Below are 13,219 nucleotides of genomic sequence, written 5' to 3'. Positions count from 1 at the left end.
ACTATGTTCCAATTCATGAATATGATTTGTCTCTCCATTCATTTAAATCTCCTCTGATTTCCTTCATTAGCATTTTGCATTTTTCAGCATAAATTATTTTATGTTTTGTTAGATGTATACATTTTCTTTCGCATGATTGTAAATATTATTGTTTTTAATTTCAGTCTCCAGATGTTTGTTAATATATACAGATGCAATTTTTTTTTTTTTTTTTTTATGGCTGTGTTGGGTCTTCATTTCTGTGCGAGGGCTTTCTCTAGTTGCGGCAAGTGGGGGCCACTCTTCATCGTGGTGCGCGGGCCTCTCACCATCACGGCCCCTCTTATTGCGGAGCACAGGCTCCAGATGCGCAGGCTCAGTAGTTGTGGCTCACAGGCCCAGTCGCTCCGCGGCATGTGGGATCTTCCCAGACCAGGGCTCGAACCCGTGTCCCCTGCATTGGCAGGCAGACTCTCAACCACTGCACCACCAGGGAAGCCCGATGCAATTGATTTTTATGTGTTGATCTTGTATCCTGTGATCCTGCTGAATTCACTTACTGGTTCTAGGAATTTTTCTGTAGATACATACCTTGAGATTTTCAACGTAGGCAATCATGTCATCTGCAGATTGAGATAGTTTTATTTCCTCCTTTCCAATCTGTATGCCTTTCAGTACTATGCCAAATAACAGTGGTGAGCGTACATCCTTGCCTTGTTTCCAAACTTAGGATGAAAGCATTCAGTCTTTCACCATTAAGTATGATGTTAGCTGTAGGTTTTTGTAGATGCTCTTTATGAAGCTGAGAATGTTCCCCTCTATTCCTAGTTTACTGAGAGCCAGCAAAGAGTAACATTTTAATGTAGGAAAAATAACAGGTTTATAAAAAGAACTCCAAGCTTTCTGCATACTCATATGCATGAGGACACTTCTCATAACTCCATAAATGAATAATATCCATTAAATGCTGAACTGCAAATTGTAGAGTGTATACAGATTTTCTGTTTACATCCCAAAAAGCTTATACACACCGAGTCTAAATCCAGATCTTTGCACTGTACTAATATGGAGCCATGTTTTATATAATTTAGCTTTCAATGATATCTCCTGCATATTAATTTAGCAAATAATAAACTAATGAAGAGACTGAATATTTCATCTTTGAAACAGTTTGTCTATAAACTAGGAAGCATCTAATACAGGGGTTTTCAGTTCCAGAGCTGTAACATCCCAGGAAGCCTCTGAATCTCAAGTGAGATGACAAAGTTTTCAATACCAAATTTAGTTCATTTTAACTTGAAAATAAACTTTAAAAATTTAGTGAAGTAGAAAGACATAAACAATTGCAGGGTTTTACAACAACTGAAAAGTTCTGTCCACGATCTAAGAAACAGTTTTCCCATTTCAGAGTTTCTATAATGAAGAAACCTTTAAAGCATACTTTAGTTTTGTTTTTTAAAGCAGAGTAAGGTCTTTTCCAATACTGCTTTGAAAAAAAGAAACCCTCACCTACCCAGAAATTCACCTGGAGGCTTACTACAAGGGCCCCCTACAGGGCCAGCAGCAAGGTCCCCAACAGTTTCAGCAGAGCCTGAGCTCTCCAGAGCAACATCATGACGTGTGCATGACTCCAGCAGGGACAGGTCCATCCCCTGCCTGACCTTCCATCATCTAAACTGATGTAATTAGCAGTGATAATGAGTTTTCCACCCTGTACACTGCTGCACTGCAATCTCTACCACAGGAATTCCAAAGACTGTGATGAGAGATTCCAGGATTTTTCACAAAGATCATTTTTTATCTTTCCTTTCTAACTTGGCGAAGTCAACTTAATATACATTCTTGAAAGCTAACAGAGGCAACTGGAATCAACAGCTCACTGAGCAAGATCTAGCTCTCCTTCTCCCCCCAAATCCCTAGATCTGATCGCAAACGTAGATGGCATATGCAATCAGACTGAAAGAGGAAACCAGCTGGTAGGAGCGTCTGTGGTGCTCCTTTCTAGAAGACACAGTCTGGAAACAGGAAGAAATTGCACTAAGACAACCATTAGAAGGATGAATCAATTTCTCTCACCCCATAACTCACCAAGCATGAACAAGCAGGTATTTGTTCTAGGTGGGAGGAGTGACTGTGGGCACCAGGGGCAGAGGTGTACTGACAGTCTGTCAAATAGTAAGACCAGACACCAGGCCACACTCTGCTCCTCTCCCACATCCACTGGAGGCTACTCAGACATTATATTCACAGACAGACTATTAGGGAATCTCAAAAAAGACATAAACACAAAACTAACAATCCCCAAGCACCTAGAAAACATGGGCAGCATAAGAGAGGAACCAAGTGCATCAAATGGAAGAACTAATACCCAAGAAACATCATTTAATGGAGCATTTCCAGAAATGTGAAACTATGCTTCACAGGATAAATGAAATGTATAGCCCAACAAAGGAAATAAAATTAAATTCACATCAGACTTCACCCTGGCAACTTTAGAAGCAAAAGGTGACAGGAAAATATCTTCAAAGTTGGGAAGAAAATGATTCTCAATACGTATTTCTATACCCGGCCAAAGTACCATTTAAATGTGATGACATTTTTAGACAAAGACTTGGCAAACTTCTCACAAATCATCTCTAAAGAATTACAAACAAAACAAAAATAATCTAAGTGAAAGATAGAAAGGTGAAGACTCAGTGGTAAACCAAGAAATTAGTAAAATTAAGTCCAAAATTAAATATTTTTTATAAAATAAATAAAAGCAAATAAAAAATCTTTTACTCAAAGGAAAGTGAAAGCAAACTATAGTTGTTTGTATGGTAGAGGGAATGATACAAATATCAATTAACTCCAGACATTAAGAGTAGACACTAATACAAAGAAACAGATTGCACATCTTGCAAACCACTGAAGGAGGAGCAAAGAAAACTTGAATAACCCAACAAAATATGGAAAAAGGTAATAATGAAATAAGGCAAATGAAAAACACAAAATAAGATAGCACAAATAAGTCCAAACATTCCAGTCAAAACAAATATGAACGGATTAAATTCACCTATTAAAAGTCTGACTCACAGATTATAGACACAAAATCCAGCTACATATTATTTAAGAAAGATAAATCTAAAACAAAATGACGAATAGGATCGAAGGCAATAAGCAAATAAGTGCAGTTTCACATTGCTAAAAGCTATAGCCCACCATGTGAAATAAATTATATAAACTTTTATATATCTAACACAGCTTGAAAATAACATGTACTAAGCAAAAACTGATTAAAATACAAAATTCACAGATAAAAGTAGGAGACTAGCATAATTCTCTCATAAAATAACTGATTAGAATAAAAACATAATGACACAAAGGAACAAATTACGTAATTAACAATCTTAATTATGTATAAAAATTCTGTACGTACCAAAAATTTTAATCATACAGGGAATAATAACCAAAAATTACTATGTATTAAACCACACAGAAAATCTCAAAATATTCCCAAAGCAGAAACCAATCAGGCATATTTATTGACTGTAATGTACTAAAATTAGAAGTTAAAACCAAATGGCTAAAAGGAAAAATAAATGTATCCACTCTGAATTTTTAAAAAACAAAAAAACTAAACAAGAAACAAAGGAGAGAAGATAAAGTTTAGCAATGAACAACAATGACTGCAGAGTGAAACCCCTGGGATGTTACCAGAGATGGAGGGAGAAGGCAACATACAGCCTTAGATGTAAATATTTTGTTAGAAATCAGGACAATAAGGGAAAAAAGCTTTCAATTCAAGACACTAAAAAAGAAAAAAGAAAGAAAACTCAAAGGTCCTAGAAAGAATTAATAAAAATGAAAGAAAAAGTAATGATATAGAAACCAAAAAGTATAGTTAAATAAAATCAAAATCTGATTCTTTGAAAATAATAATAAAATACACAATTTCTGAACTAAGTTTCAATGTTGAGGACCAGTGTACTCAAAAAAAAACTTACCTATAAAATTGAACCAAAGTTGTTTTATTTAGCAACATCTGATAATTTAATTAAATGACAGATTCTAATATTTATTCCCAACTAATTTTGCTAAACATCTGTGAAAAATCACTGATTTTGGCATAATAAACTAATACTACATTAACAGAGAGATAACTTTCCATTTGTTTTTTTTTTTTTTGTTTTTTTTTTTTTTTAATCTATTTATTTATGGCTGTGTTGGGTCTTCGTTTCTGTGCGAGGGCCTTCTCCAGTTGCGGCAAGCAGGGGCCACTCCTCATCGCGGTGCGCGGGTCTCTCACCATCGCGGCCCCTCTTGTTGCGGAGCACAGGCTCCAGACGCGCAGGCTCAGTAATTGTGGCTCACGGGCCCAGCCGCTCCGCGGCATGTGGGATCCTCCCAGACCAGGGCTCGAACCCGCGTCCCCCGCATTAGCAGGCAGACTCTCAACCACTGCGCCACCAGGGAAGCCCCCATTTGTTTTTTAAAGCAATTCTGTAGTAAATTCAATCACACAATTACACAAAATGTATGGAAATAAATACAAATAAAGAAAATGAACTCCACCCAATTCTACTGTACCAACATAAGTTAACCATTTATCAGACTGGTGATTATCCTTCTAAACGATTTTCTTTTCCTTTTTAAAAACTTGTTTAAAGTTCTATTATGCAATATTTATGATATAAGGGGAGAAAAAAAGAATATTACAATGAACACCTGCACATTCACTACTCAACTTAGGAAATAAACATCACCAATACAGTTGAAACCCTCTAGATATGCCTGCCCCTTAGAAGTAACTAGTTTGATCTCATGTGTTCTTCATACTTTACTGCATGTGCATGCACCCCTAAACAATATATCATACTGCTCTGTATGTTTTAAACTTTCATATAAATGTCATAATACTGTATGTATTCTTCACTCGTTTTTTTTTCACTTAAACAAGTCTGTGAACTCCAGCCATGCTGACATAGTTTATTAATTTTCACCAAGCTATAGTTTTACCACATGAATAATGAACAATTTATTCTCCTGCTGATGAATAGTCAATGTTGCTAAAAACATTCTTTGAAAATCTCTTGCATACATAGGAAGCAGAACTGCTGGGTCTCAGGATGTGTACATCTTTAACTTTACCAGGTATTGACAAACTGTCATCTACAAAGCACAAGAGTTCCTGATGTTCTATAGTCTTATCTACACTTGGTTTTGTCAGACTTTAGTTTTTCTCAATGTGAAAAGTAAGAAAATATCTTACTGTGGTTTTAATTTGCCTTTCCCTGATTATTAGTGAGGCTGAACATCCTTTTCATGTTGAGACATTTATGTTTCCTCTTCTGCATATTCTGGGCCTCATTTTCAGATTAGAGCCTCTCCACTAATCAAAAATCTCTGCCTCAAATATTCTAATGAAAGACTTTAGTGAAGCCTGGTTATCTGTAGTGTGCAGAAACCATTTTTAACCCTTTCTTTTCCAGAACACATAGTCTAACATGAAAAACAATGTCTTGGTGTACAGAGTATTCAGTGTAAGATCAGCACTCTTCAATGTGTGTCTTTAATCTTCTATAACCTGCATTTTAAATGATCAGAATGCAAATGGAAGGCTCATATCTATGAAGTCTGATATCATGTGCATGTAATATTAGGGCATATTTTTCCAAGACTAAACCTACAATTTTAAAAGCTGACCACACCTTCAGATTAACAAATCCTTAAAAATTGAAAGTAAATTCCTAAATGACCTTCAAAACAGATACGATCCCAAGGGGACAAAGTTGACACAAAATGAAAAGCAATAAACCCTTCTACCACAACTAAATAACTCACGACAAGTGAGTGAGAGTGTGAAAATGTGTTGGAGTGAAGGGAGAGGGTCCGTGGGAATGCCAAATGCTACCACTATTCTGGAATCCACCACACAGCAGGCACTCTGTGTATCAATTTCCTTTTCTGTACAATGAGACAGACAATAACCACCACACAGGTCACTGTGAAAAGTAAACAAGAGAACATATGATACCTGTATCTGATCTAATTCTATTTTATGGATGAGGAAATGAAGCAGAGAGAGGTCAAGTACACTGTTCAAGGTCACAATAAATGATTCCAATGCCCCAATTCTTCACACTGCACTGTCATATTCACAGTACCTGTCTAATATGGGTCTCATGACTGTTAAAAAGTATTCACAGGAAGGAGATGACTAGAAGTATCTCAGAAGACAGGAAAAGTACTCAGACCTTAAAAAAAATTAAAACGGGCAGATGAGAGGTTACCTTAGATAGCAACTTAACTCATTTTCCTTTGGGCTGACAAATACACTTTCGACATTAGCCATCTAAAAGGTAAAATAAACTCACTGCCAGCTTTAGAGAAACATGGCATTCGTGAAACCCAATCTGTTAACTAAGACCCATTTAACAGAAATTCTCTTAGAAATTATTTTGATACCAACAACAACAGATTTGACCAACTACACTCTAGCCAGTAGAATTCAAGAGGACAAATACTGGAAGGTTACCTACCTACCGCAGGTGCATCATACTCATCACCAAGCAGAATTTCCGGTGCAGAATATGCAAGAGATCCACAGCTTGTAGTGAGCTTCTTCCCTGGTTGAAACTTGTTGCTGAAACCAAAGTCTGTCAACTTTACAAGACCCTGTTTTTCAAAGAAGACCACATTCTCGGGTTTTAAGTCTCTGTGAACCACATGGAGTTTATGGCAGTAAGATATGGCATGAACTATCTGAGCAAAGTACTTCTTGGCCAAGTCTTCATTAAGTCCCTCCTCGTGCTTCATTATGTAATCGAACATGTCTCCTCCATCCCCAAGTTCTAGAATAAGATATAGTTTGGTCTGGGTGTCAATAACTTCGTAAAGGCGTACGATGTTGGGATGCTGCACTAGTTTCATGCATCTCACTTCTTGGAAAAGATGACCAGTGGCTAGAGTGTCCAATTTTGTCTTGTCAATAACTTTTACTGCCACTTTTTCACCTGTAAAGACATGCCTGGCAAGTTTAACCACTGCAAAATGACCTCGACCCAAGGTTTTATCCAGATCATACAATCCAGCAATCTTCCCATCATACCCTCGCTTGAATCCTGCCATGCTGGTCCAACAGAAGAAAAAATATTTAGACTGTTTAAAATGGATCTTCTCATATATCTGCTGAAAATAAGGAATTCATTTTCAATGTCGCCATGGACATCTACAAAAATAAGAGAAATAAAATTAAGTTTTCTGTGACTTTTCCTTTTATAGCTTCATTTTTCTTTAAATTTTAAGAGAAGCTTGAAATAAATATACTGAGACATAAAATGAGTCAGGAGCATTTATAACAACCTATTTACATATTTAGGATTTACATTATAAAGGCTGATAATTTAAATACCATTTTACTTTGCAAACTGATAAAAAGTTAGTTTGTTGAAACAATTTTTTGGTGATGTCAGAAATAAGAAAACTGGCAAGTTTGATAAGCTATGTTTTTAAAGAATATTTTCCAAAAGTAATTTCTATTAGTGTCTTAAAAAAGAAGTCAGGGATTGACAGGAAAGGGAAAACACAAAGAATATACACTTGGACAGAAACCAGCAACTTTTTCCTGTTATTCCAAAATTAGCACTATTTCCTTTAAAATCTCTTCAATAAAGGCTTCTCTAACTCTCCCAGGTGATATTACCTTCCCTTCTCTTCTCTGCATCTCCAAAGCACCATGGGACACCTCCATCCCAGGCGGTCTTATTCTATAGGTTTTTGTATATACCGCCTTTATCCTGAGACTGCAAGGTTCCTGAGGGGTCTATGGTTCTATCAATATTTTTTACTTCTACCCTTCCCTAATGCCTAGAACAGTTCTACATACAGCAGGTAATTAAAATTTTGTTAAATTTTGAAATGCAACTTTTTTTCAAAATGTTTACAAGGCAATGGTTTGCTCTTGCATCACTAGTGCCTGGAACAGTAAGTGGCACTACTACAGTAGGTGCTTATTATTTGCTGACTGACTGGTACTCACTCTTCGTGCTTATCAGTTATGCTTATCTTTATTACGGTTTTCCAACTCTCAAACAAAACCTACTATGATCTGCTTATATTTCAAGAACAGACAAGCATGCATTTAAACCATTTAACTGTTAAAGACCATTTGGCTTTAAAGACCTCATTTCATATGGAATTTAAAATTCTCATCCTTTATAGTGTAAACCTTAAAATATAGAAATAGGTTCTTATAAATGACCCTGACTCAGAAAAATTTTTAAATGTATATAATTATATAAATTAAGACATCACTTTAAATCTCACAGACTGAACTCCCACTATTATTTTTTCTGACCAAAACTTAATAGAAGTAAATAACAAAATCCAATGAAAAATACAGCCATCTCCCAAGACTAGATCTTTCCTATTAGTGCACATTCATCCCTTCAGTGAAGCATTTTCTAATGCTCCTGGTATACAGTTTCACATTTTCAGTTACTTTTTGTTAAGAACAGTACTTACAGCATTTACTCCACTTTGGTGAAAATATCCCAAAAAACTAAATTGTACATAAAATAAGGTAGTTTTTCTTTTTAAGCACTAGCATTAAATACCTTTAAATCTCATTTTCGCTTAAAAGAAAAGCTAACATTTACTGAAGACCTACTACATGTACTTGTACAAAATGAATCAAATTGGATTGTGTCATTGGATCTTAACAATCCTAAGAGGTCAGTATTATTTCCATTTTATAGCCAAGAAAACACTTGTGTTCCAGGTACGTGCTAAAGCTAAGGTTCAAACTGAATTCTTATTTCAAAGCATACACCTCTTATAAACATTTGGCCACTCTTAACAATATTATATTTAGGATAATAATATCTTAAGGGTTAAAATACTATAAAAGAGGCATAGCTGAGCCTGCGCGTCTGGAGCCTGTGCCCTGCAACGGGAGGGGCCGCGATAGTGAAAGGCCCGCGCACCGCGATGAAGAGCGGTCCCCGCACCGCGATGAAGAGTGGCCCCCACTTGCCGCAACTAGAGAAAGCCCTCGCACGAACCGAAGACCCAGCACAACCAAAAATAAATAAATAAATAAATAAAATAAATTAAAAAAAAAAAAAAGCCAAGGAGAAAAAAAAAAAATTATAAAAAAAAAAAAAAAAAAAGAGGCATAGTCTTTGCCCCATGCAAACTGAAATGATCTGAATCACATATCTGGGGCCCCCTCAAGCTTTTCTGTCATTGTAAATTACCCTCAGAGTAATTTTGAGTGATTTGTTTTTTTAATTGTAAATTGCCCTCAGAGATAGGATTATCAGTCTCATTTTGAGGCACAAAAATAATGAGCAACTTGGCCTAGGCTATAGGGCCAGTGTGTAAAAGAGCTGGAATTTGAACCCAAGGCTATCTTGACACCAAAATCTGTGCTTTTAACCACTATGCTACACTGTTTCTGCGTTAATTTCAGAAACAAAATCCTATTTCTATTAAGATTTTTTAAAATAAGAAACCCATACTATCTATGTACAGGGACTGGAGAAAACGGAAATTTCTTCTTTACTATGTATTATCCTTGTCATCTGAGCTAATAATTTTAATAAGATTAACAGGAAAACCCAAGTGGAAAAGTCTTGCTTTATTTGGACAGTAGTTCCCCAAAAGAAAGTTTAATTCAGGCATGTCTAATTTTCAAAAATAGAAACTCTAAGCTAACTCCAGGGGGCAGAAAACTATCTTTAAATCTTTAACTTCAATTAATTATAATGGCGGTAATTACTCTTAAAATTCTACCCAAGTCTATGTTTCTATTGTATGAGTTTGCAAATGCAACTTTCGCTTTCAAAACAAACTTCTTCAGGCTGCCACCAAGTTACCTAATATTTTTTTTTCATCTATCACTTTAGTTTAGATGTATTCTACAGTGGCATATAAATCAGACTTTACAAAAGTAAATCTGAGTTTGTTTGAATTTTAACTTAATTCATTTTTTTAATTTAAAGATTTTTTTATTACAAAAGTAATAAATGAATATACAGATGAGGGAAGAAGTCTTTTTTCAGGGTCTTAAACACCCAGAGATAATCACTATTCACACACTGTCATTTCTCCTCCCAGTACTGTGTTAGCAAAAGGGCACAATGAAATAATTTTTAATCTACTAGCAAGTTCACAGGGAAGAATCTTATAGGGTCCTTTTTTTTAAAATTTATTTATTTATTTATTTATTTATTTATTTTTGGCTGAGTTGGGTCTTTGTTGCTGCACACAGGCTTTCTCTAGTTGTGGCGAGCGGGGGCTACTCTTCGTTGTGGCGTGCGGGCTTCTCATTGCAGTGGCTTCTCTTGTTGCAAAGCACGGGCTCTAGGCGTGCAGGCTTCAGTAGTTGCGGCACGTGGGCTCAGTAGTTGTGTCTCGCGGGCTCTAGAGCGCAGGCTCAGTAGTTGTGGCTCACGGGGCTTAGGTGCTCTGCAGCATGTGGGATCTTCCCGGACCAGGGCTCGAACCCGTGTCCCCTGCATTGGCAGGCGGATTCTTAACCACTGCACCACCAGGGAAGCCCTAGGGTCTCTTCTTAATGACAGACTACCCTGTAATGAAATGATATTCTCACTATCAAAGAATTTACTTTTTTTGGTGCTTTTCTGGGTACACATATCTCTTGCTCATTGCCTATGAAACTACAATTGTATACCTAAAAACAGGAAGTTACGTATAACTGAAAGTTGGGAGGAAAAATATCCTTGTTATTGAACATCTTTTTGAATACACTGTTTAACCCTCCTATCGAGTATATTTTGAGTTAGCATAGGAAATAATTAAATCATTTTTTGATCTTGGAGGATCTTGCAGTGCCTGAAAATCATTCTGAACACCAATGGAAAATGTTAAGATGTGGCTTATATAAAGTAAAGGTGACTCTGCACCAGCTCCAAGACATACCCTGGCAACTGCATACTGAATAATCCTTGTTATTACTGTGTTTCGTTAGGTGCTTCTTTCTCCTAAAAGAAAACACAAAAAAGATTTTAGTTTAGTTCTACTTAACTTTGCTTAAAGTTAAAATATAAACCCTCAGGCTGGATCCAGACGAACATATAAAAATGGTAAATTTGTCTTCCGTGACCCAGTCTCCCATTTTCTTTCTCTCCTCTATGAATTGCAACCCGTTCAAGGAATCTTTAGTCAACAGGAGTGTCACAGTGCACAGATACATGGAGACTGGTCCAGGGAGACAGCTCAGAAGGATTACTGCACTGGAAGGAGGAGGAAATTATAATAACGAACAACAGTCAAGTCACCGTTTTTAAATGCCTCTTGGGTAACGAGCACGAATCCGCGTTGCACTGAATCCTCACTAGGAGCCTGCAAGGTAGGCACAAGGAGGCTCAAACTGCCCTGTAAGCAGCAGTCTGCAGCTCCAAGCCTGCTCAGCCTGGCTTGGGAGCCCAACCTGCCTGCAGGATGCCCTCTGGGCTCATGAAACACCCACTCCAATATCCAGGGAGGGCAACCTTCCCAACACACCATCCTCTAGCAGGGCAGCAGAAATCAACACCAGCACCAGAGAACACACAACACAAAACACCTTTGCTTTAGAGGCTTTCCATCTGATAGTAAAAAAAGAAACTCTATGAACAAAGAGAATGTGAGAGGCTCACTGATATCTAAGTTCCCGGCACAGTGAGGGAATCCTGACTGACGGAGGCAGCCTTGCAGGCCTTTCCTCAACACTGAAATATCACACAAATGAAGTTCCAAACAAACTACGCCAAGGCACTTTACACAATACACTACACGGGTGAGTTTGTCCAGGTAAGCATTAAACTCAAGCTCACAGGAGCTTGGGGGAAAGGGAGTACAAAGAGGTGGGGGAAAGCAGGAAAGGTAAAAGAAAGAAGGAAAGGTGGATGTGAAACCAAGTTTATTGCTGGGAATGAAGGGATGAAAAGAGATGGAGACACTGCTACCACACAGACGAGGCCAGCAAAGCCATAGGCACAGGCCCACTTCTAGTGATAAGTGAACCCTGGGATGCCTACCTGGCCTTCAGCTCCAAGTGGGATACAGTAGCTCCTCCCATTACCCATGCCTGCTTCTCTCTTTCCAACAGCCAGTTTCACCTACAGTCTCTCTGGCCAAGCAGTGCGATGGTCCTGCATGGCTGAGGACTGGTTCTGAAGGCCAATGACTGGATCTGAATCCCAGCTCACCAGCCACAAGTCACTGGACCTGGGCAAAACCTGATCTCTCTGTACCATCAGTTTCCTCATTAGAAAATGTCAGTAGCCAAGAGCACCTCATAGATTGTGGTGAGGATTAAATGCGTTAATAAAGGTAGTGATTAAAATAAAGCCTGGCACAGAGTAAGCATTCAGTAAATACTAGCTACCACCACCACTATCATTGTTATACTGATGGTAATCTCCCCTACCCAAGCAGAAATTCTTTTAGTCTTCCAGTCTACTTCAAGAGACTGAATTTACTGAGCTATTATCTCTCTTCTGTTTTCAGAAATCTTCTACTGCTTAGTTTCCTAAAATGTATTAACTTGGAAATGGGTGTTGATAAAGAAACTAACCTCTAGTTTGGTATCAAAGTCTGATGATTTTTCAATAAAGCATCCCACAAAAATCTAAGTATTTGCTTTTCAAATGATACTAAGATGACATTCTATCAAGTCTATCCTTTTAAAAAGGACTAAATATTCCTTTATATTTTTCCTATCAAAGTAACATATTTTAATAGAAAATATGGAAAATACAGAATAGGAAGTAGAAAGAGTAAAGAGGCATCCACAGTCCTACTACAAAAGATCAGCACTATTAATATTTTGTTGGTTTTTCTGCAAATGTTTATATACCGCTTCATTTTGTTTTATAAAGGTGTGATCATTCTATATATAACTTTATATCTTGTATTCTTTTTTCACTTGACCTATTATTTTCCTTTTAGTATTTTTGCTTCAATTATGAAAGAAACATCTATGCAGTGTAAGAAAGAAATAAAATCAGAACATATGTATTGGCAAAAAAGAGAGGGAAGTTTTTTTAAATTAATTATCCATCAGTCTATCCTCTGTGATTATCTCTGTTAACATTTCGAACACAGCTTTCCAAATTATGTTCTATGTATAATACATGCCAGATACAAAGGTTTTAATAAAATGGGATCACACACACATAAATTGGAGGGGGGGGGGAGCAGTGTAACCATTTTCTAAGTACTTCTCTCCACAAAACAAGTTCACTTTAGA

General features: G+C 37.1%; 1 protein-coding gene across 2 annotated transcripts in view; it reads right to left on the bottom strand.

Annotated features, from left to right (window-relative positions):
* SNRK (SNF related kinase) overlaps positions 1-13,219 on the bottom strand; it is a 63,079-nt gene that overhangs the window by 37,925 nt on the left and 11,935 nt on the right. For both annotated transcript variants that reach the window (XM_057555502.1, XM_057555503.1), the window contains 2 exons: positions 10,906-10,967; positions 6,501-7,189 (listed from right to left, as the gene is read on the bottom strand). In XM_057555502.1, the coding sequence (XP_057411485.1) occupies positions 6,501-7,089 (589 nt within the window). In that variant the 5' untranslated portion in view covers positions 7,090-7,189; positions 10,906-10,967. The remainder of the gene's footprint in view (positions 1-6,500; positions 7,190-10,905; positions 10,968-13,219) is intronic.

The sequence above is a fragment of the Balaenoptera acutorostrata genome, chromosome 10 (genome assembly GCF_949987535.1).
Source record: "Balaenoptera acutorostrata chromosome 10, mBalAcu1.1, whole genome shotgun sequence".
Lineage (NCBI taxonomy): Eukaryota > Metazoa > Chordata > Mammalia > Artiodactyla > Balaenopteridae > Balaenoptera > Balaenoptera acutorostrata.
The sequence above is the reverse complement of the archived record's forward strand: the minus strand, read 5'-3'. Positions and strand labels throughout refer to the sequence as shown.